This window comes from Takifugu rubripes, chromosome 7 (assembly GCF_901000725.2).
Source record: "Takifugu rubripes chromosome 7, fTakRub1.2, whole genome shotgun sequence".
NCBI classification, from domain to species: Eukaryota; Metazoa; Chordata; class Actinopteri; order Tetraodontiformes; family Tetraodontidae; genus Takifugu; species Takifugu rubripes.
This window is the reverse complement of record NC_042291.1, coordinates 10,159,921-10,180,081: the sequence shown is the minus strand read 5'-3', so window position 1 is coordinate 10,180,081 and position 20,161 is coordinate 10,159,921. Positions and strand designations below refer to the sequence as shown.

At 41.5% G+C, this 20,161-nt stretch overlaps 2 protein-coding genes across 7 annotated transcripts in view; both read left to right on the top strand.

Moving 5' to 3' along the window:
* Positions 1-17,360, top strand: part of cobl (cordon-bleu WH2 repeat protein) — a 35,286-nt gene extending 17,926 nt beyond the window's left edge. For all 4 annotated transcript variants that reach the window (XM_011605448.2, XM_029839221.1, XM_029839222.1 and 1 more), the window contains 9 exons: positions 4,836-5,433; positions 10,537-10,849; positions 11,952-12,070; positions 12,176-12,361; positions 12,460-14,051; positions 14,151-14,384; positions 14,468-14,584; positions 15,250-15,543; positions 16,310-17,360. In XM_011605448.2, the coding sequence (XP_011603750.2) occupies positions 4,836-5,433; positions 10,537-10,849; positions 11,952-12,070; positions 12,176-12,361; positions 12,460-14,051; positions 14,151-14,384; positions 14,468-14,584; positions 15,250-15,543; positions 16,310-16,393 (3,537 nt within the window). In that variant the 3' untranslated portion in view covers positions 16,394-17,360. The remainder of the gene's footprint in view (positions 1-4,835; positions 5,434-10,536; positions 10,850-11,951; positions 12,071-12,175; positions 12,362-12,459; positions 14,052-14,150; positions 14,385-14,467; positions 14,585-15,249; positions 15,544-16,309) is intronic.
* A 2,256-nt stretch (positions 17,361-19,616) lies between these two features.
* Positions 19,617-20,161, top strand: part of grb10b (growth factor receptor-bound protein 10b) — a 51,333-nt gene continuing 50,788 nt past the window's right edge. The window contains exon 1 of one of the 3 annotated variants that reach the window (XM_011605442.2): positions 19,617-19,938. The gene's annotated coding sequence lies outside the window, so the exon portion shown is untranslated. The remainder of the gene's footprint in view (positions 19,939-20,161) is intronic. The other 2 variants (XM_011605443.2, XM_011605441.2) reach the window with 2 other exon arrangements.

The window sequence follows — 20,161 nt, the reverse complement described above, 5'->3', positions numbered from 1 at the left end:
GTTGTTAGGATGGAATTGGCAGGATAAACAAATATAAATATAGAGAATTCAAATGAAGAAGAGGATCTCTACTCCTTAACCCAGTGTTAACCCGCGTGTCAACCTCAAATCCTGCTTCGCAGCACAGCTCTCTGGAAGTCTGTAAAGGCCGATGGAGAATCAGATGTTTTCCTTTTTGGCTCCAGTAGTCAAACAGTTGGAGCCAATTAAAGGCTGTTTCTGCTGTTTAACAATCAACAATCTGTTTCTTTTTGGGAGCAATACTGAATTCGATTATGTGTTGGAACATCAAGTTCAGAAAAACATAACCATGTTTCTTGCAGGGTTTTTTTTTCACCCTCAGCATTGATAGGCGATCCATTATTGTGGGTTGTAAAGTAAGCCATGTCTACACAGGCTCATGTGATAAAGAAGAAAAATGATGAGCTTCGTACTGACTGCAAAGATTTTTTACGGCTGAGAGTGGCCCGAATGATGAAGTCAGAGTGACCCGGGCAGAGAGTGAGCATTAAGAGCTCAGAGACAGGACTTACAGGGTCACAGGGAATGGCGGACTTTCAGAGAGATGTCATCAGGCTTTAGAAGGATTTGACATGTTGGGTTGTATCACATTAACCTTGTATGAGCTTTGGGAACCACTTCAGAAAGTTTTTCCAGCAATTAACTTCTTTTAAGCTTTAAACAAACAACATTTATGACTGAATGAAAAGGTGGTAGAATTAAATAAAAATGTAAAGCATGTCCCTAAATCTGCATTGATTAGCCCCACATTCCAAGAAAGGGGGGGAAAGTAGAAGATGAATGGATGGATGATGGATGGATGGATGGATGGATGGATGGATGGATGGATGGATGGATGGATGGATGGATGGATGGATGATGGATGCATGGATGGATGGATGGATGGATGGTTCCTAAATTTAAAAATGCGACGATACATTTTCTTAATTTACACTAGAATTATGCAAAGTGTGTGCATTTATGCTAATTAGTAAACAACCACAAATGGTTTTCAGCAAAACTCTTCTCACAAGTCTTAAATAGCCATTGTGTTAATAAGTTTCTGTGCATGGTAGACTCCTGAGTGTGTTCAGGGCTTCGTCACAGATAAAGCTGGCATCATTTTTTTCCCCGCAATGATCCGTCACTCAGAAGAGAGTCGGCAACAGAGGGAGGCTTGTTTTTTTTGGTTTTTTCCTTTTTTTTCACAGCCACCGTCAGGACGTAAGAGCAGTGAAACTCCAGTCTGATGTGGTTCAATCAGTCAGATGAAGTTCATGGTTCTACTGGAGCCATATTCTGATCTGCGTGGGTTTCATTTTCCTCTGCTTTTGTTCTCTGTTTTGTTTTGTTGACTCTGTTTATCTGTATTTTGTCTTTCTTACCCCCTACGCCCCTTATTAATATATTTTTTTGTGTGTCTCGCACCTTTTGTTTTGCCGCTTTTTACAATACTTGTCAACTCGTCACCCCCCCCCCCCCCCCCCCCCCCGGGGGTGAGTTCTGTGGGGTTTTGTTGCTCTCTGTGGCTGTTGTATTTGTGGTTAAAGACCCTTTGCCTCTTCCAGATAAGAACTCTTGAGTGAACAAAAGACCAGAATAGGAGGGAAAAGTAGAAAAGAAACAAGAAGTTAACCTGGGTGTGAGATATCATTATAGGTTTCAAATGATGTAGACACAAAGGGTTACTTATTTCTCTGTGGCTATAGTCTTTGAACAAAATACAAAAAAATTATTTCGTGAATCCATTTGCGAAAGCAATAACTGCTACTCTCTTCAAATGTGACTATATCCATTTCTTAGTGTTGCAGCTACATCTGTCCTCATTAATCCCAAAAAGAGACATTTCTGCCTATATTTAGTCATTTTCCTTTATGTAATCTGAATGTGTACAATATTTGCTTGTACAAAAGAATCAGTCCATTTTACTTTGTGATGTCCTCGTAGATATCACATTGCATATCTTTTACTGGAACTTGCACATTTAAAAGCTGAGTTAGGAGGCAGCCGTAGGTGAAGACTTCACCACCCAGAACAAGTCACACCTTGTTGGGTGTAGGCAGTTAAACAAATAGGACACGCAACAATGATAGTCTCAGTTTGAAATTGCATAAGGTTACTTGCGTATTGATTGGGTGGCTGAAAATGACTGTGAATTTTTGCATGTGTCTTTGTGTTTGTACATTGGCAGTATTTGACATATGTGTTCATTTTAGATCACTAATGTGATAAAATTAGAGAAGAGGGAGGCTAATGGCTGAGGAGTCGGCCATCATTGCCTGATGCTTTGAGTAATGGTGCAATTCAGAAGCTAAAGGCATTTTCTTTTATTCTGAAAACCTCTGACCCAAAACATAATGGACACACACTGAAATGCAAATGTGCAGAGAAGGTGTTGTAAACTTTACATTTCTGTAGGTTAGTAGGATGAAGTAAATGAAAAAGAAACTGGGTCAGCTATGTCTCCTTATCCTTTGTTAGTCTCTGCTACTCCCCTCATGTCATACATTGTTAAGAAATAACACCCTTTCCCACCCTACGCACTCACATATTATAACACACACACACACACACACACAAACACACCATGTTTTTGACCTCGGTGCCCAAAGGCTTGAGACAGTTCATCTGCATGATTTTTATTGTCTCTGACATCATTATCTCCACACACATCCATATGTATGTATGTTCACACATGCATGATTCTGTGTGTAAACGCACACATACCTCATTTCACATTCCAGTCCATCACAAAGCCCCTCACCCATCAAGAGTCCTTCCAAGCAAGTGATGAATGGTCACGCAACAGGTTGAAGCCGCCATGGGTGGCCTTGTGGCCCTATCTGATCAACATGCTTCAACATGGGGCCCTTTGCCTCTTGGATCATAAGAGTGGAAAATTTAATGGACACACCAGACTGTCCCAGAATACCTCATATTAACTTTTGTGCAGAGGCACATTCCCTGTTAAAATATACCCATGACCCCTGTGAACAATGCTTTGGCCTGTTTCAACATCCCACTTTAAAAGAAATATTCTCCTTGTTAACATTGTGTTGTGAATTTCTTTTACAAATAACTTATTAAATTAGATACACGGAGAGCATTTATCCATAAGGGGTTCATAATCACAGTGTGTTCCCAGCAGATTAAAAAAAAGAAAAGAAAACTGCTGAAAACAGGTAAAAACTGAACTGCTGCAATCAAGCTTTATTCTGAGGTTTATGTTATTGCTGCCATGGAAACAGATAAGTCAGTTAAATTGATTCTTACGAAACATGTCACATACTCACTTAGTCCAAGTCAGTCACATGAACTGCTGGTGACCTGTTGATTCTATTATAGGGGGTTAATGGGGTAATGAAAACCTCAATTTGAAAATTGTACTGTGCATATTGAAAATGCACAGCCAGCCTGTAGGAATTGTGCTTGAATGCAGCACACTTTCCTTTGCTTCAGTTTTTAACCACCCTCAAGGAGGCATGTGTCTCTCCCGATCATGGCTAAGGCCAATCAATAACGGCACATATTCAGCCCCACAGCCCTTAACAGCCCCCTAACTCAGAAACCACAGCAATGCCTTAGATATACCGTTGAGAGTGTGTATGTGCTCAGTGTTATGTTTCACTCTGCAGGAGACACAAACAGGGGACATACCCACTACCCCCCCCCCACACACACACACACACACACACACACACAGACACACACACACATCCACACCTCTTCGTAGCTGTCAGTTTTCCATTTGGGTTTTAAATTTGACCCACATTCATTGGTATTTGTAGTTTTGTATATGTATTAATGCCAAAGAAAGTAAGGGGTAGAAGAGCTAGAACAGTTTGAGGTGGTGGGGGTGGGGTGGATGGGGGGGGGGGTTGTCAGTGCAGCATGCCATGCATTGAGTTCATTGGGTTCACATGCATGAAGGCAGCATGTTGCATAAAGGAATGGTGGCCTGATGTCTGTCATGTTGTTCTGCATTATGCAACCCTGCATACAGCTCCAGGCATGTTTCCCGTGTTTGACAAGAAAGCAGTAACTTTGCACCTTTTTTTCACGGACAGACATTTGAATGATCTCTTTAGCTTCTTGAAGTAAAATGCATGTGGAGTAACATCATTCAAGGTTCAATGTAGCTTTATTGTAAATTCTGATATAAGTGTGCAACATATACATTGGATTGAAATATTTTCTTTGTGCTAAAGTTATAACCTCTGTTGTCACTACTCTGCCAAACCTTTTACAGTCATATTTACACACAGAAAAACATACATTTGATTTAATATGACCTTCCAGGATCACATCTTTCAATTAATAGGCATCAAATGCAGATGTAAGTAGATGGCAGTATTTAATATTTGAAACGTATCAAATTAGCACAATTACAAGTCTTGGTTGTGCAACTAAATAATCCAATTAAATAAATATTTTTAACAAACTGCAATACTTTACTTTATTGTAATCTCTTTTATTAACACATTTATGTACGTTAATTAATACTGTTACCCGAGTTGCAGAGAATCCACACTTATCATTTGGTATTCTGCTTAATATAAAAATAAGAAATACGCTATTGCACAAATTATCTGGTTTAATGCCAGGTATCATAAATCTCCATCTAAGGAGATCATTTAAAAGCAATGTTGGCAGTGGGTTTGAAGACGCCTACCAGACCTCAACGTGATTAATTACTCAGTAGTACTTCAGTTTTGGTAATCAGGCTGATTACCAAATCAAATTATTGTTAGAAAACACACATACACACCTATATATGCAAAAAAATTATATTCTGAAATTTATATTCTGCTTTTTCTTTCACTTACTACTTGCAGACGGGTGTTGGCTCGGAAAGTCAACAGAAGAAACGAAAGGCTCCAGTGCCTCCTTCCACCCTGACCTCTGCCAGCCCAGGTCATGACAACGCGTCAGCCTCTGTCGCTCCCGCACCTGTCAGTCAAACTACACCTCACCCAGTTTCCATTACCAAAGTAGTGCAGTCATCTCCCAGCTCGCCCTCTGTTGTGGTACCAGAAACAGAAAACCCACTCCCCTTGAAAACAGCAGGGGTAGCTCCAGCTGTACACGCTGCCACCCCATCCAGCAGCTCCAAAAGCAGCAGCACCCCTGACAGTGCGACGTCCAACGATTCTAGTTCTGAGCTCAGCCACTGTGACGACACAGACACGGACCCAGACCCAGACCAGACCAGTTCCCAGTGCAGCAGTCTCAGCAACAGTACAGTGAGCAGTTCTGTGCTGGTCCAATCGACCATAAAAATCTCCAGCAACCAGGTGGAGGAATCAGAAAAGTCTCCTCGAATATCTGCCAAATCAAGACAGGAGACCACCACAGCCAGCAATTCCAGGCCAGAGAATGAGTTCGACCTCAACCTAAAACTGGATGAAGCTGAAAACAGACACAGTGCAATGGGTAAGCATCCTGGAAATCATATGAAAATGGTTAAAACCCAGAACAACACGCTACAGTGATGACACAAACATTTGAATGGAAATATTATCAACTGCACACAACCCATATCGATACTTAAGTGAGGTGCTACAGAAGCTGAAGTAATTAGGTCTACATGTTGTCTTTGTCTATCTTCCTGACACATAACAACCTTCATTTATCAATTGACAGTAAATCATCGATCGCCACAGTCTTGGCGTTAATATTAAACGCTCCCTTTGTACGTTAAAAACTCAGACAGTCAGGCTGCTGCAAATCTGAAAGTCAAACAGTCGAGAATGACGTACATTGTGTGTGTGTGTGTCTGTGTTTGGCAGGACAAGTGGAGCTGGTTTTTATCATTTCTCATGAGACAGCAGAGTCATTGTCTCTCCCTTGCACTTATCCACTCCTCAAGCTCATCCTATTTTTGACATTTTAGCTCTTTATCTGGCTCTTATATGCTTGCACCCCCGTACGCCGTCCTTCAAAGGGGATGCACACAAACGCAGCCACGTCTATCTTACATTCAAACAGGATCTAGCTGAACTTCAGTTGGCCTCATATTGATCTGTAAGCAACCCAGATCGTTCTCCACAGCAAAGCGAGATTGAAGCAGAAGGCTGTCATGTCCTCAGAGATGAGAGGGCTGTAGGTCTCAGAGAAAGGATGAGAAAGGTGAGGGTACCACAGTAGAGTTCAGAGGAAGGAGCATGGGAAGGTTTTGGCAGCATGATGACGGGGTAGCAAGGTAGAAATGAAGAGTCTGAAGGGGTTTTAGAGAGGGGATCCCAGTGGAAAGGCAGATTAAAGCAAGAGAATGAAAAAAGTATGTGAAGAATTGTATTAGTCAAGAAGAAGCACCCGGAGCTTTTAATTACTGGTATATATTTATTGGCCTTGTTTCTCTTTTCCTTCTTCAACAGCTAAAAATAACGTATGTATGTATGTATGTATTTATGTATGTGTGTGTGTGTGTGTGTGTGTGTGTGTATGTATGTATGTGTGTGTATGTGTGTATGTCCATTTTGTGTTTAACAACTACTCTTACAGACATGGCCATGTGTTTTAGGCACAAAACTATCATATTAAAAGCATTCAGCGTGTAAAATGGCCAAATATTTAGTCTACTTGGAAAAACCTCATTAGTTTTCCAAGAAATATCAGTCACTTTCCTCTAAATTAGCTAATATTTTAGCTAAAAATGTTGATATGCACATACTCATTTCAAGAACTACTGTATTAGACTGCTTCCATGACTGGAATCATTTGGTCGTCTATGTTCTCTAGCATGTCTTAATTATGATGTGACCTTTATCGTCATGTGTCGACAGCCCATGCTGTTCCTCCCCATTGGTGATGGTATATTATGCAGAAAACAGCCCATTTTTGATTATGCTGAAACACAGTGTGTAGTTGCTCTGGCAATCGCTATTGTTATTATAGTCCAAGGTAGTTTTCTCTGTCAACTGGACTGGGTTTCTTCTCTTGAAAACGTTTCGCCTTCTATCTAGAAGGCTTCTTCAGTTCATGTTATTATAGTCATTTTCCCCAACCCCAATGCCCACTTGAATTAATTTATGCATTTTCTATCATATCCTGCATGTTTCTTTGTTTATCTGGGTTTCACTTTTCTTTTATTGTCAGCGTCATAAATGCATTTGGATAAACCACACTTGATGCTGTTTGTCCTTCAAACACTGCCTTTAAACAGAGACCTCATCTAATAACGTTGAATATTTACTAAATCGTCCAAGCAGTTTATTGACTTGAACCAAGCTTGTAGTATTCCTGATGCTGAGCAGACAAACGGAGGAGCTGTTAAACCCGTGTGGAAGAAGCCAGCGTTTGAGCAGCCTCACATTACCGCCTACCCTGCATGCCTGTTCTCCTACAGGAACCATTGATCAGCCAGCACCGCCAAAACCCCGTCGCTCCACAGGCCGAGAGTTGCAGCAGCATGTGTTTGTCTCCTCCCTACCTTCCCCTCCCAATGACACCCCAGTCAGGGTCTCAGCACAGAATCTGACAGAGGCTGAAAAAACAGCTCCCCTGTGTAGGTCCCACATGGACTCCCTCTTCCATTCTTTCACTTTTAACCATCTCTTTCCCACTTGCAGCTGCTCTCCTGGCATTCTGACTTCTGCTTCATTTATCTTAATGTGTTTTGCAGCTATCCTTTTAATGTCGGAGCCACCGCGCTGTTTTTACCAGCAGACTTGCTAACCGGTAATCAGTCAGTGTGTGGTTATGGTACTACATTTCTATAAATGTCAGCCTGTAAAAAAAGAGTTAGGGCTGGGGTTAACATCAATCCACTGAAGTGTTTTTATTGTCTCGATACATAAATCATACCAGGATACAGGATATAACACAGTTTTGGTGCAGTATTGTATCGTAGACACAAGGTCAGAATGGCCAAAATACAGATTTTTCTTTTGTGCTGTTTAACCATCACCCACAACACTGTTTCAAGATATTTATGTTTCAAATCTCATCTGTTATCTTGTTTACTCCCCCCTCCCACCCCCCCTCCCACTCCCCACTTTGTAGTGTATTGCTGTGGGCCTGTGCGGCTGCGCTCCAAACACACCTGAAGTCTCTCTCTGGCTCGAACCCTCCTCCTTCTGCTTCTACATCACGGCTCCTTTCATTGCCGCTGGACCTTCCTCTGATGCCTCAGAACTTTTTACTTTTACTTCTGTCTGATTCAGTTTGTTGGCCATCGTCTATTCTTTTCACTGAATGTGGCAGTGAAATCCTGCAACTTCACTTGCAATGCTTCCTTGGATTGTCTTTATTTTTTTATTTTTTTTACACATGTCTGTATATATTGGTGATGGTTTGGGATTACAACATGATCCCTGAGGGTTATTGATTATGCATGAGGTCAGAGCTAAGTTAAAAATGGACACGCAGAATGTGCTGAGAGGACTGTAGAACGAGAGAAACCCAGGACGTATCCGTTACAGTGTGATTGATGAATGACGGGCTGAAATGAGGCCATGTGATATCTATCAGTCAATATTTTCAGTCATGTGATATCTGGAGATCAATAATTGGTTAGCGTATGTTGTCCATGTGTCTCTAGAGTGGATGTCTGTTTAAGACGACTGAGAAGTGCATGCATGCGGCTGCTAGCAAGATTATGTACAGAGTGATATATCAGATTACCTGATGCTTTTAGGTAGAGATACATCATATTACGTATTTTGTTAGCGATAACTCCACACCGATTTAGCACCAGATTTATCGTTGTTGTGAAATCTTAGCTATGCATGGCTGCTTGTTTTTTTGTGATTGGTAGGGAACTCATGTTTAGTTGTTTGAGAATAAAGCAGATATCAGTATTTCACAAATCAATTGTTGTCAACACATGTAATATATATGTTGCAAAAGCTGCTTGATATGCAGTTCTAGTCCCTCTTTCACACTTTCCAACATAATGAGCCTTAGCATCTTCGGTTGGCTATAATGCTTGAAAGAGTAGAGCAAATGTGGATGTGGCCAAAGGGAGATATACAATAACTTTTAAACAGTTTAAGAGTTCCACATAGCATGCAATATGGGTTTTGGTTTAGAGTAACAATGTTTTATGGGGGCATTAAGATGCTGGAAGAAGTGTAAAAATGCATTTAGTTCTCTTTCTTCACTGTGTGTAGAGGCTCCTCACTGTCTGGGTTCTGTGCTTACAGCAAATCCAAAGAAGAAAGATGTTAAAACCCTACGCTTTGTTATTAAGTTTTATTATTTTATTTTTTTTATTAGTCCCGAGGGGAAATTCAGATCTCGCAAACCATATTGTCATCACACTACCCGACTGTGAGGTTGGATGTCCCACTTTTTCCTGATCTCGTGCAGCTTTTCTGCAGAGGTGTGATGCAGAGATAAAAAAAATAGAAAACTATCCTGAATGCAGAAAATGCATTTTGAAGGCCGTGTAAAATTAAACAGCTTCAGTTTCATCAATCCAGGATTCTGCTTGGAGATTGTGCAGAATTACCATGGTTTGATTTGACATTTTTACACTAACACCTCACAGTGTTGATTTTGCTTCTGTACTTTTGCACTTTTCTGGCTTTTTATCTTGACGGCTTGCATGTGGAAGATCTGTTTTTTATCATAGCACTTTATTACAATGGCATATGTGTGCCACAGTAACATAGTCGTACGTGCGTGCATGTGTGTGTGTGTGTGTGCATGGGTGAATGTGCAGCTATTTCTGGCATGACTAAACCATTGCTGGGAATGAGCTGACGGGACAGTCCTTTGAGTCATCACCACATCTCCTGGAAGTGACTGTTCTCTTCACATTAATAGGACCTGGCCCAAATCTGACAAGCATTGCATACACACTCACTCACACACACATTTACACAGAGAGGGAGAGAGGAGCACTCACTGTGGGAAGAAATATGGAAGCATATGGCTGCACTCACAGACTCTCAGATACCTGATATTAACAGCAAGGTCACTCACTGTTAAGCTCATTTAGATACATTCCCAGCTGAGTTGGACTGCTGATGAAACCTTAACAAAATGTGATTTATTTTTTCATGGCCTAGAATTGAATGAGATCACTGACAGACTCTTTAAGTTGTTGAAAAGCCACAGAACTCGCCAGAGTGTCGTACTAAAAAGATAAAGCAAGACTAGATTTATACAATTCACTAGAGCCTAAAAGGGTGCTGTGAAAATTAAATTAAGTGTTTGTTTACAGTAAATCCACCCACACATCATTAAAGCTGTTTTATCAAGCCACAAGTGGTTGTGGCTTAGGCTTGCGTTTGTATATTTTGGATTCATTTGGATCATGTTTCCTTGTGTGTGCTTGCACACTTGCCTGTATGTGCACTAATGTTTCCTCTCTTTACCCCCTTCTTCCATCTGTTTATCCTTTTTATCACCTAAGTTTGTTTTTCTACTGCATTTTCTTGAGGAGTTTTTTCCGATGCATCTTAACAGTTTTGTTCCCCATATGTAACTTAAAGCCACAGGATGTGCTTTAAATTGATACTAACCGTTTGATAATAGCCCATTGATGCTGCCCAACACTGATACCATCTTCCTCTGTCCTCTACCCAGCATGGGTCCACTCGATGCGCAAGTCTGAGGCCAGTTGCCAGAAACCAGACACTCAAGCCCCAGAGGAGGAGACCATGTCCTTTGGAAGCAGCAGTGGTGGAAGCAGTCTGCCTGACCAGAGTTTTGCTGCCTTTGAGGAAATGGCCGATGGGGAGGACTCGGGCATGGTCAGCTCTCCGTCTGACACCCAGCCCACTTCTCCTGAAGGGAGCTTGTCTCTTGACGGATGTAACAGAGCAAAGATGCTGGGTCCAGTCCGGGACAATTCCAGTGACAGTGATGAGGGATGCGCCACATGGCGGTCAAAACAGAGGTAGAAAACAGAGGGTGTGAAAGAAAAATGGAATCAGAGATTTCAGAGATTTATTTATCAAGCGCAGGCTCATAACAGAGCTCTTGATACTGTTTCAAAACAGTATTTCAAGCTCCCACCCTTTTTCTTATCTCCAGTCATCCACATTTTTGTCACCTATTTATGTAAATGTCGACTTAAATAACTCCTAATGTTGTGACATGCATTGTGTGCTAAGGCTAATGCCCTTCTTCTTAAATGTATTTATGACAGCTTAATCACTTAGTCACTCATCAGCTACATATAAATTCGTAATCCTACATTCGTGAGGACTGTCAGTAACAACTATAATTTCAGCTGTAACTAACTCTGCCAGCACTAATAACCAAATCCAGGTTCCACTTTGGGTTTTATTTGAGTGATAGCATAAGCTGGCACCTGTTGGGTTTAGTGCTGAGTTTTCATTTTTATGGTTCCAGGATGCAATTCAAAAGCATTTATGGAAAATGAGCATGTTCCAGAATCACTTTTCAGCTCTTGAGATCTTGAGGGTGTGGGATAACATGCCAGGGTTCTGGGTTCCATGCTTTTATTCAGAGAAATTATATAAACCCCCCCTCCCAAAATTCCAGGAAAATGCCATAACCCTGTTTTCTCAATGTTGCTGAAGAAAAGAGGGTCAACCCAAATCTCTTAAGAGACTAATTCTATTTGGTTTGGCCTTCTTGTCACAATTTGTTATGGCTAATATGCCAGTAACTCATGAGAATGCTGCTTTAGAACCACAAAGAGAGTGAAGGAAGTTTAATGCATAATAATAATATCTTTACAGTTATACAGTATATTTCAAGGCCAGTAGGGTCCAGTACAAATAAAATTCAACATGAGCAAGCACTGATCTGTTTTTAGACTGTTTTTTGTGGCAGGTTAGTATGGGAAGAATGCTGGATAAAACAACAATGAGGAGTTAATAGCAGCTGTTTGTTGGTTACGTAAGTTATGTAGTCATAAATAATTCCGCATTTTGGCCGGCTTTAGCACTTTGCCTCTTTTGCATCATACGTGCAGGGGACCAGCCATGTTGCAGATTTGTTTATACAGTATGTTGGTTTGTCATCCTCAGGGACAAGGACCTCAATCCACAAGCAGTGTCAGGCAGGTTACAGGGTAACTATAAAGATGACCCGGATCTAACAACCCAGCTTCGTCAGACTTTGGGCGACTTCAAAGAAGACCTCAAAAGTACGTTTGCCAGCGAATATGGTTTTACTGACAATCATGAAGAGTTTTTGTTTTTAATTTATCACTGTAGTTCATGACATCCCTACAAAAATGACTCTTTTCCAGACCATGTAGAGGTAGTTTCAGTGAGTACCCATACCACTGTAACAGGAAGTAATGAGGTACCAGTATCAGTGGTGGACATGGACGTACCAGTCACGGCCATAGATGAAGTGCTGGAGGAGTTTGATTGTAAAATTACAAAAAATGAGGCAAAGTTATTCACTGGCCCTGAGTCAGCTGGCAGCAACGGTATGAAAATCAGTATAGAAATTTGCTTTAATACCGACACTGAATCTTTCATGTATATATTTTAAATTTACTTTATTTTTTTTGTTCTCCTGCTACAGGTCCAAGCTTTTCTCACAGGCCAAGTGTTGAACCCCAGAACAAAAATAATAATGCCCGTACAGCTGCTGAAAGTAATAAAAACAGCAGCGCAAATGTCAAACAGCTGCCTAAAACTAACCACTCAAGAAAGCCGCTGGAAAAGCCTAAAGCTGACAAAAAAGAAGAAAAGTTCATGCTGAGAAAAATCAAAGAGGTGTGCAGCAACGAAACCAGCGAAGTGAAAATGGATAAACAAAAAACAGCTTCGTCTACAAAATTAAATGGTGACGTGGGTAAAAGGAGCACGAGCACTGAGATCAATCCAGGCCCTCTGCACATGAAGACACAGGCCTTCCAAGAGAAAAAAACAGTTATTTCGTCAATCGCCCAGAGGACGGTGCTGCCAGAAAGACATGAACAAGTACACAGAGATTACAAAACTAATGCTAGCTCAAACAGTTCATATGGTAAAATCACGTGTAATGTCTCGTCCCGTTTTGGTATGAAAACCTTCACAGTGGTCCCTCCCAAGCCCGCCGTCACACAAGTCTCCACGAAAGTGCCAGCTTCCACTTTAAGTGTTGGTGCCATTAAGATTGATGATCAAGGAAACATGGTGAAAGCGGGTATCGAGCATAACAAAGTTGGTGGTTCATTAAACCCGTCAGAAATTGATGACAGTGAGGGGTCTCTGCTTCTGGGGAGAGCCAAAGCTTTTTGGAGCTTGAGCGAGAGACAAGAAGGTGCTGTGCTCCACAACAAAGGTCTCATTGACAAGGCTAAGGAGACCACAGATGGCCTGAAAAGTCCTCCCCCTGCAGTTTCAGAATGTGAACGGAATACCAGTAGCACTACAGACATTTCTCTTAGAAAACCTACCGAGAAATTCCAGCCAAAAAGGCTGGTTAAACCAGAAGCTATAGAACCGAGGAAGGAATTTACGACTAAAGTTGAAGTGGAGAACAAGATATCAGCATCCAAACACACTCAGCAAGTGAGCAATAAACCTGCAGTTTTGCCATATGTTGTTGCTGACCCGAGAAAAGATCTGTCCTTCCTTAAAACCACCAGACGAACCTCAAGCCAATATGTGGCATCTGCCTTAAACAGATACACCCCAATCCCATCAACTAAACCAAACGCTATCCCTACTGTATCTCACGCCTCCACGTCTTTCAATTCCCACAATACAAGTCTTCAGAGATCAGGTCAACCCGTGCAAGGCGACCAGAACAAGACAACTCTGTCATTCAGGTCAGATAATAAAGAAAATGAATCTGCTTTCAAATTAAATCCTCCAGGTCCTGTGAAGATGAGCTCGTCAGAGAACTTGGCAAAACCCCATAGGGATTTTTCAGAACTGAGAATGAACAGGGGAGAATTTGGATCGAGTGCTGCATCCAAAGAAAGCGACTATAATACACTGGAAACAGGAACAACCAAGAATAAACACATCCAGTCAACTGGAACCACCCACGTAAACATGGCACCTATTGGTGACACAGATAATATTAAACATCTCCAAAGCACTCAAACTGTGGAAAACAGGCTTCAAAATTCAGCTGCCAAATCATCCACAGCTCACAAGTTCATATCTCAAGGCCAGACTAGTGTGAGTATCACTTGTGGTTTAGCTTCTTGATTTAAAAAAACAACAACTAAATATTGGTGAGTTGTTGCTGTTAAATAACACTTGAAATTTCATCTTTAGAACACAGTGGGCACGACCAAGACCAACACCAGTCTAATGATTCATGGAAAAGCCCAGACTCCGATCACAGAGACAGACAGCGGTGTGATTTCTGGAGCACTGCCGGTCTCGGTCTTTGGACCAGTAAAGAAGTTTAGACCAGTGGTCTGCAGAAGTGTGGAGAAAGACACGTCTCTGCACAGCAGCCTGATGGAGGCAATCCAGACCAGCAGAGGCAAGGATGGGCTCAAGAAGGTGGGATGATTCATGGACACATGGAGGGATGGATGCACGGAGGGACAGACAACATAACATTGTTTGTGCTTTCTTTCTGTCAGATTCAGACTCCTGGCTCCGGTCACATGAAGAAAATGCAGCACGTTGAGGAGGAGAGTGAGAGATCTGCTCTTCTGGCTGCCATTAGAGCTCAGAGCAACTTCGGAAGGCTTAGGAAGGTAAAACGCCCCCAGAGCCATTATAAATCAAGACCCAGGAAAGCTGCAGTATGATATAGCTGCATTTATTCTCCAAAAATCACCAGATAAATAAAAATAAATCTACACGCTGTGGCCTATAGAATACTACATTTAATGCCTTTTTTGCAATATCCCATCTGCTGTGACATATGGTTCATTTATTTACCAGTTTGTTTTTTTCATCCTATTTATCAGGTTTAACTGAAAAGCTGCATTTTCTTCACAAAGTTAAAGGGGGGGGGGGTGTTACTTCTAAATACCTGCACTAGTGCGTAGAGTTCAGAATAAGGAAATAGTGAATACTAAGCTCTTTGTATTGTGATTTAGTTTTCCAAGTATGGCTCATTTAGGCTGGACATTCTAAATGTTCTTTACTCAAACTGGAATCTCTGGAATGTTGCATAACTCGATCCGACTCAGAAACTCACAGAAAAGAAAAAAGAGCAATTAATTCTGGTTAAAAAAAATATAAACTTGCCAAGCACATTGGATAATATTACATAAACTCCAGCTTAGTGTGATGAAATGGGATCAGGCAAAGGAATGTGTGTAGTATCGAGTGTGCGTGTCTCACAGGTCACTGGGCTCAAAAGCACTCGTGTGAGCACGTGTTTATGTGTCCTAAGTGTCCCTGTGTCCTCCAGACCAAATCTGAAGCTGCTGAGGAGCTCGAGAGGTTCAGGACGGCTTCTGAGGAGGGGGGAGGCGCGGGGACTCGCTCCTGTCCCTCCACTCCTTCTGTGACTTCTCATCCTGTCTTTAGCCCACCACCAACGCCTCTACTCATGCCACAGCCATCCATGAACACCCCCCCACCTCCTCCCCCTGTCCTGCTGCTGGAAAAACCGAGCAGTAACACCCCTTTGAACCCCGCCTTGGCCAGGGAGGCCATGCTGGAGGCTATTCGCTCTGGAGCCGCCGCAGATAAGCTAAAAAAGGTGAATTGTGCACCAGTGTGAGTGAATGGCAAAGCCTCCTTATCTATCTTATTTTTTCAACAGTTCTCAGATGGAAATGCACATAAAAGTGTTGAGCAAACAGAGACATTGATCTCTTGCGATTCCAACCATTTGAGAAAAAAGAGAAAAACTGCAAAAATAAATTAAGAAACAGACATAATGACATCCGGCAGAACCAGAGGAGATAAAGGCAAGACGATATCACGAGAGCAGCATTTGATTTGAAGAAGTGTCCTTACACATCTCTAATCTGACCTGTCGTGTCTTGCCCTCTCTGAAAGACGTCATTGACAGAACAAAGCACCACTGTGATGCAGCAGCCTGAAAACTGGAAATTAGATGTTGATTTCAACACATTGGCAAATCCATCTGAGAGCCACAGTGTACTGCTGTTTCCAAGAACATTAAAGTTCAGTTTCAGGTCAGCAGCTGTGTAAAATCAGAGGTGCCAGAAAATATTTCTGCATCATTATTTCCTGCATCGCCACTGTGACAAGAGCCAAAGACTGCATCGGTTTAAAGCGATTGGTTTTGGATTGCAGCTCTCTTCAGATGAGATAATTAGCTATTCGTATAAAAATATACGTGCTCTTTATTTGCACAAGCAATGTTTCAGTTTCTTAGTGGACTCCAGATAATCTTCCATAAAGCCTGATATATTCTCTCTGGTATGCCTTGGTGTGCTACCAGTTGTCTTTAGCAAAGTGCAGAACTGGAAGCACAATCTGTTCTTTTTTTGTTCTAGGTGGCTGCACAAACAAAGACGGTCAAAGTGAACGGCAGACTCGGGACGATTCAACCGGCCTCATCAAAACCTCCGGAACAGTAAGAGGAGAAGCCCACACCGCAGCAACCGGAGATTTCTTAACGCCTTTGGTTAAGTGAGTCACGTTTTCAGTGGCTGCTGTTTGAAAGTGTTGGCAAATTTGAAGAGTCACAGCGCTGCGTTTCTGTCCAAGGCCTTGAGCGTACACTAAAGAATTAAAGAATGTTGTGGATAGTTTCTCAGTTTAACTTGTTCAGTAGCCAAAAAGCAGTCATGTCAAAACAGCAGTTAACATCAAGTTTACTTGTTTTTTGTTGATCCTGGGTGTGTTTTTACGATATATTTCGGCTCCCAAACATCTTGCCATCTATACTTGAAATCAGTAGTTTTGAAACTGGAAATCTGTACAAGCTGTGTGCCAAGGGAAGTGATTTTAAGAGGTTTATGCTACATTTGGTCCCTCTGTTGTTCGACTGCATATTTCAGTTGCCTTACATCTACAGTGTTATGTATGTATGCTTTACAGTTTTAATATGAGGTGCAATATAACTGATTAAGTTTCTATTACTTTAAAGCTTGTAAATATACGATAGCATACACTTCTTCATTTTCTTCATATGCCAACCTCTGTAGTTCTTTTCGCGGTAGTTTGTGTTTATGTTTTAGTTCCTAACCATCATTTGCTGCTGTAAAAATCACAAGTTAAACTCAGTGCAACATGACTGAATGTGCCTTTGTTCTTTGACACACTACAAGAAATACTTTATCAGAATAAATAGTCCTATATTGTAAAGAGTTTATTAATCACATGCAATACATAAGAAAGCAATACAGTACGTAGTTTAGCTGATCAATGTCATTGGTTGATTTCTTTGTTATCACATTCTCCTTCCTTTTAGGTGAGGATAAACTCGCTTGTCGACACTGAATGATGTTCATTTAGATGTGCTGTGAAGGGAATGGAAATTTTGTCAATGCTAATTTTTTTTAACAGTTTTTCACTGTTTTATTTTGAAAGTAAGATTTTTTTTAAAAAACAACAATCTGTTCCGTTTAATAAATGAGGACAGTGTAATGCTGTATATTTTTTAAAAAGACAGATCAGACAAACTTTTTTTTTTTTTTTTCTTTTGATGGCGTGAAGATTGTAGATAAAAATGCACAATACCGGGGCTTTGTCACTTTTGATTCAATAAATCATTTTTGTAATCAAGCGCAGAACTGACTTGGAGTTTATATCATGGTTATCATGTGAATGTTTGGCAGATGGTCTGCTTTGTCTGTCCCATTCCCAGCCCTCTGAAGGTCTGACTGTGTTTCCTCATGATATACTACAACCCTCCTTCCAACTTTTCCCCCTGCTGAAACACAGATGCACTACTGTTCCGGGAAGAATCTTATGTTCCTGACTCATCACTGTGTGGTCACACAAAATGATTAACACAACATGAACCGAACCATCCTGATTCCTGAGATAAGGAGTCACTTTGCACATCTTTACCTCCCCTCAGAAGAGAAGAATAAATCAGTGAACCATGAATAACCTTTAAATATCTTGATCCCAAATGTTTTACCACACTTGTGAGTAAGAGTGCATTATAACGGGGGAAGATGCTGATCGGAGTTCCTTTGTCTTGATTGTTCAGTCATTCCACTTCCAAGTTTTTGACAGAGGGAGAAACATTTTAGCTGCAACTATGAGACTAATTTGTGTCGTGATTTGAAAACCACACTGCATACTTTATAACACCACAGAATAATTCCACATTGATGTTTTTGCATTTACAGAGCCTATTGGTAGGTGTCGCAGCATCAGTCACTGTGACCGATCATCGAATCACGCAATTAAGATCCCAGCCTCCCTGGAAGTGTTGAGGTTCCCCTCATGAGGTCCCAGGCCTGTGAGAATCTGAAGTGAAGAACGTTCACCACCTGCCTCAGCTTATTCTGTTCAGCTTTGTTGGTTTGATGGACGTGGTGACGGCATCTGTCAGCGGGAGGACTAAATCAACTTTGTTTCGCAACGTTTGCTAGTCTACTGTGAATCTGATCAATCAATTTAAACAAAGGCCCCGTGTGATGCTGAATGTCTGATGGGGTGAAATCAGCATAATATGCGGTAGGTTTATATGCATGTGATCTAGCTTTGCAGGGAATAAGGCTTTGTTATGAATATGAGTGGTGTGACGTGCGTTTACTTGCAAGCATGAGAGAGGGAGTGTGTGTTTACACTCTAAGGGGACAGAGAGTGAACCCCCTGCTGTTCTAATCCAGACACATACATACAACACTGATGGAGTGATGACCTTTTGCTCTTCAGACCCCTGTGGTGTTTTCCCATCACTAGAGTTTATCTGAGTAAATTATAATACTGGGGGTCGCAGCAGAAGGTAACACCAAGCAAATCTTCTGAAGTTTGGGGTCTGTTCACACAAAGTATTTTATAAATCTGTACATATTTTGAGCATAAGCAGTTAGAAGAATAACAAGATGCTGTTGTAGTCCTTTGCACATGCTGTTCTCTAAAACGTCTTATGTAAACAGCTCAGAGGAGGAAAAGTACAACGGTGCTGGAAAGGTAGTTGAGAGAGTTGATTTACAGGTCTGCGTGTACATGCACTGTACATGCATTATTCTAAAAGTTTCAGAATGCATTGCATAAGAAGTTGTGATATTTTGTTCTTGATTACTGGTGTGACCATAGAAGAAGGGGGTGATGGGTGGTGTTCCTTACAAAACAGTTGCAGATCTACAAACAACAAACACTTCGGTATTTTGCATAATGTTTGTCTGCCTAATTCTGCTTTTCCTCTTGTGCAATGTGGGGGCAAATGAAGGAAGCATCAGAATTTTTTTTTTTTTAAAGAAAAAAATGCATAAATGGCACTGTAAAACAAAGAGTCAAAAAAATCCAGAAAAAGGCATTTAAGATTCTTCCAGGGAGTTGACCTGAGATTTTAACTATACACTAATTAATATATTAGGCAAAGGGAATGCAATTTAAGTACTTAAGTATTTAAGAAACGAATTAATATTTTCAGAGATTAGAATGATCTGTTAATGATCTGTATTTTTCACGCATAAAGTGATGTAACAACCAAGAAAGTATGAAAATATTTGGTCTGGGATTTTTCATTTGGTTTGCTGTCAAAATATTCCACATAATCTGTTTCCAACCTCTTTGATTCGGTTTTGTTGTCAGAAACGGCTCTCTTCTTTTTTTATTGAGCCGAGTCCCCGAACACGCCCTTATTCCCATAGGACGTGAACGCCGCATGAACCACCCCTCAGTTTTGGGCGTGGCCTCGTCCAGAAAGGAGGAGTTTTTATGCGTGCGTGTGCATGTCGGTGTGTGTCTGTGTGCGTGTGTGTGTGTTTGTGTCCTCCGGGCCGCATGTGATGAGCTGCCTGCAGTCTGTGCGGCCACTGTTTTTGCCTCCTCCTCCTCCTCCTCTTCTCTTCCTCCTCCTCTCCTTCTCGTCTGTGTCTGTCCAGTCCGGGAATGTGGACCACCGTGGCCTGATCCACAGCTGCCGAGTGTCCCCTTCATCTCCTGCTCCGTTTTTTTGGACCCTGACGGCGTTTCTGCGAAGTGATCTGGCTCATAGGTGAGTGCACGCCGCCGGATAAAGACGCCGCTCTCGCTCTCTCCCCGTGGAAGCACTAAAAAGTCCACGGGGAGTTGACCGAGTGCGTGTAATAAAACTTTAACGTGCTGCTGATGTGACACGCACACTTGTCTAACACACGTACGAGCTGCGCGCAAACCCGGCTAACGGGATCCACGCCTGCCTTACTGACAACATCCAGTCATTGAACTCTGAAAGCAAG